The sequence below is a fragment of the Myotis brandtii genome, unplaced genomic scaffold (assembly GCF_000412655.1).
Source record: "Myotis brandtii unplaced genomic scaffold, ASM41265v1 scaffold579, whole genome shotgun sequence".
NCBI classification, from domain to species: domain Eukaryota; kingdom Metazoa; phylum Chordata; class Mammalia; order Chiroptera; family Vespertilionidae; genus Myotis; species Myotis brandtii.
This window is the reverse complement of record NW_005370171.1, coordinates 913,873-917,295: the sequence shown is the minus strand read 5'-3', so window position 1 is coordinate 917,295 and position 3,423 is coordinate 913,873. Positions and strand designations below refer to the sequence as shown.

General features: G+C 69.3%; 1 protein-coding gene across 1 annotated transcript in view; it reads left to right on the top strand.

Moving 5' to 3' along the window:
* Window positions 1-3,423, top strand: part of LOC102258567 (ras-associating and dilute domain-containing protein) — a 31,442-nt gene that overhangs the window by 20,797 nt on the left and 7,222 nt on the right. The window contains exons 5-7 of the mRNA XM_014549994.1: window positions 86-694; window positions 1,438-1,475; window positions 2,502-2,662. Of these exons, the coding sequence (XP_014405480.1) occupies window positions 86-694; window positions 1,438-1,475; window positions 2,502-2,662 (808 nt within the window). The remainder of the gene's footprint in view (window positions 1-85; window positions 695-1,437; window positions 1,476-2,501; window positions 2,663-3,423) is intronic.

Here is a 3,423-nt window from a genome sequence, read left to right as displayed (position 1 = left end):
TGGGCGCCCCGGGGGGCCGGCCGGGGCAGCAGCCAGTTGGGAAGGGGTGTCCCAGGCGGACAGGGACTCCGCGCTTGCCTTCCAGGACAGCCTGGTGTACGTGCTGAACCGGGAGCGCCACACCGTGGGCCAGAGGACGCCCTCCAGCAAGCCCAGCATCAGCCTCTCGGCCCCCGACATCCTGCCCCTGCACTGCACCCTCCGCCGCCACCACCCCTCCGGCCGGGAGCAGGCCGGGAGCCTGCTGGTCCTGGAGCCCCTTCCCGGGGCGCCGGTCGCCGTCAACTTCTCGGAGGTGGGGGGCCGGACCGTGGTTCTGCGCCATGGAGACCTGCTGTCCCTGGGCCTCTACTACCTGCTGCTGTTCAAGGAGCCGGCACAGGCCCAGCCGCTGCCCGCCCCGGCCCTGGCCCGCCTCCAGGCCCTGCCCCACAGCTGCCGGATGTGCGGCGCCCAGCTTCGCTCCCCGAGTGATGCGCGGCCGCGGCAGCTGCGCCTGGAGTTCGAGCCCGACGTGGAGGACGCGCTGCTGCAGCGCATCATGACGCTGATCGAGCCGGGCGGCGAGGACCACAAGCTGACCCCTGCGTTCCTGCTCTGCCTGTGCGTCCAGCACTCCGCCACCCGCCTCCAGCCCGGCTCCTTCGGGCAGCTCCTGCTCAAGATCGCCAAGGCGATCCGCGAGACCGTCTGGGTCAGTCTCAGGCCGGGCAGTGAGGGGTCCCTGGGGGCTGTGGCCACAGGGGCACATCCCTTGTCCTGCCTCTGGCCTGAACACACCTCCAGACCGGGGCGCCGCTGTGGCCCTGCACCCTCGTGGGGTCAGCCGTGGCTTCCTGAGCTTTGGTCCTGTGTCCTCCCCTGGCCCCGCCCGGCCCCGCCATGTGCCTGGGAACAAGGTGCTAGGAGCCCTGAGCCTCCATGTGGCCTGGATGCCCCGTGCTTCCTGCCGGGAGCAGGGTGAGCCCTGCCGACCCACTGCAGCGCCTTTGGGACGCGGTGGTGGGGGCCCAGGACCAACGGCCGCCTTCTGTACATGGAAACCTCCCTCCAGGGCGGTCCCTGGGCTGCGGCCCCTGAGCCTCCAGGAAACGCTGGCGGGGCCCCAGCCCGGGATGTGTAAACACCGGTGCCACCCCGCGGGCTCCTGTCCGCTGCCGCATCGCACTGGGCTGACGTTACAGTCCGGGCAGCAGGGCCTCCTCCTGGCACGTGTGGAGCGTTCGCTGTTCCTGAAACGGCCGGAGGCTATGGAAGCTGGCGGCCGAGAGGCACTCCTGGGGCAGGAAGTGCGCAGGTCACACTCTGACGGGTGGGAAGGTGTGGAATCCAGTGGGAAACGCCTTCCCGCAGCCTCAGGGCCTCGGCGCAGAGCCGCCGTCTGTATCCTCGGCTTCTGGTTCCTCACACTCGCTCTCTTGTCCTTTGTGATCGTAGGAGAAAACCAAGGAGCTGGCGGAGAAGCAGGCGCCCCTGTAAGTACTTCCCTCGCTGCCCCGCCTGCCCCAGGCCGCTGGCTCCCAGGTGGACCAGTGCGTCCACCCAGCCAGCCCCAGGGCCCTGCCGTGTGTTGTCACACTGTCCCTGCTGGTCTGTTTTTGCTTTGGTTGCCCACACCTCGGGGGTCATATCCATGAAACCCGTCCCCACTGCGAGCTGCCCCGGTCTGTGCCTCCGCGTGCGGCCGGGCTGGCGGTGGTGCCCTCGATGCTGACCTCGCTGGGATCGGCCTGAAGCTCCGCTGGCCACCCCTGGAGGCCTGGGTCTCAGGAGGGCTGTCTGTGCCTTCGAGTTCTGGTGAAATGAAGGGCAGTGACCGAAACGAGACTGAAGAGCCAGGTTAATCCTTTTCTAACGACACGACTCCACGCCCGTGCGCACATGCGTGCGCTCAGCCCAGTGTGAGGAGCGCCAGAGGAGCAGGACCCGGCCCCTGGGGCAAGCACGCTGCCGGCGGTGCAGGAGGACACGGAGACGCGCCGGAGCCAGTCCTTCCTCCCGGAGCGGGGCAGAGGCCCCATCGTGGACAGAGGACAGAGTGGAGTGACGTCAGGAGAACGAGACCCTGCCGCACAGGAGAGGGGGGCGCGGGGGGGACAGAGAGCCTGAGGTCCCCGTGGCCACACCGCTGCTCAGCAGGGATGCCACAGAGCAGCCAGCCCAGCCTCTGGGCCCGTCTCAGAGCCTCGCTCCCCAGGACCCGTCGCTGCGGGCGGATCAAAGACCTTCCTCTCATGCACGCACACGTCGCACACACGCCAACCTGCAGGGATAGGAAACGGCGTACTTACCAGGCTCCTTGCCCAGCGGCGGGGCCACCGGCGCTCCCTCCGCCGCGGCTGGTAGGCGCCCTGGCCGTCGCTGTCAGACAGGCGGGCGTGCATCTTCCTCTCCTTTCCCAGCCTCGCTCGCTGGCTCGCTGGCAGATCGCAGTTCTTGCTCGTGTCCCTGACGGCGTGTCCCTGGGAGGGTGGTGCCCGCTAACTGCGTCTCTCCCGCAGCCAGGAGCCCGTGACGGCGGCCGGCTCCTGCCTGGCTGGGCTGCTGCCCGAGCTGCGGCACGTGCTGCTGTGGATGGCCAACGCCGTGGAGCTCCTGTACTTCGTGCAGCAGCAGGGCCCCGTGTACATGCAGGGCCTGGAGCAGGGGCCCGACGCCACAGGTAGGCTGCGCGGGCGGTGGCCGCGCCGTCTCGGGACAGACATCTGTCGGGCTTCCTGAGCACAAGTGGCGCTGGCGGTCGGGCTCCCCTGGTGCCTGGGCCCCGGCGCACGGCACTGTCTGCCGTTCACGGCCACCCCGCTGTTCTCGGGGAGGCCTGGGGGACACAGGCCCTCAGCAGCTTCAGAGAGAAGGCGGGAGCGCGCAGAGCTGTGCGGGGCACGCCGAGCTCAGAGCCTAACGCGGGACGAGGTGCGTCGGGGTTTGTGTCAAGTGCTGAGAACACTGCGAGGGTGACGGGGAGGGCTCGGGAAGGTGGCCGTGGGCTGCGCCCCAAGGCTCGTGGGACTTCACTCGTGTGTCTGACGAGGACTGTGCGGGGTGACAGCCGGGCCCCCAGGGGCTGGGGCCGCAGCCAGTGTGGACGGGCTGGTCTGCCCACACAGCCTCTCCTCGGCCTCGGCAAAAACAAGGCTCACGCCTTCCCTGGCGTCAGGGGGACCTCGGCCTGTCACGGTTGAGGGGTCCCCGCAGGGGTGGCCTGGTGGCCCTGCATGTGGGGGCCTGGGCTGCAGCCATGAGGTGCACTCGGGGCTGGGAGGGGACCAGGGAGGAGGACGGGGTTGGCTGGGGCTCCCTGTGAACTGGGCCAGCCGGACACGGCACAGCGTCTGCGTGTGCTCAGCTGTGTCTCCCGAGAGGAAATAACCTGAAAAACAGTCCGCTGACTGGCCTGCTGCCTCCGCCCGTCCGCAGTGGGTG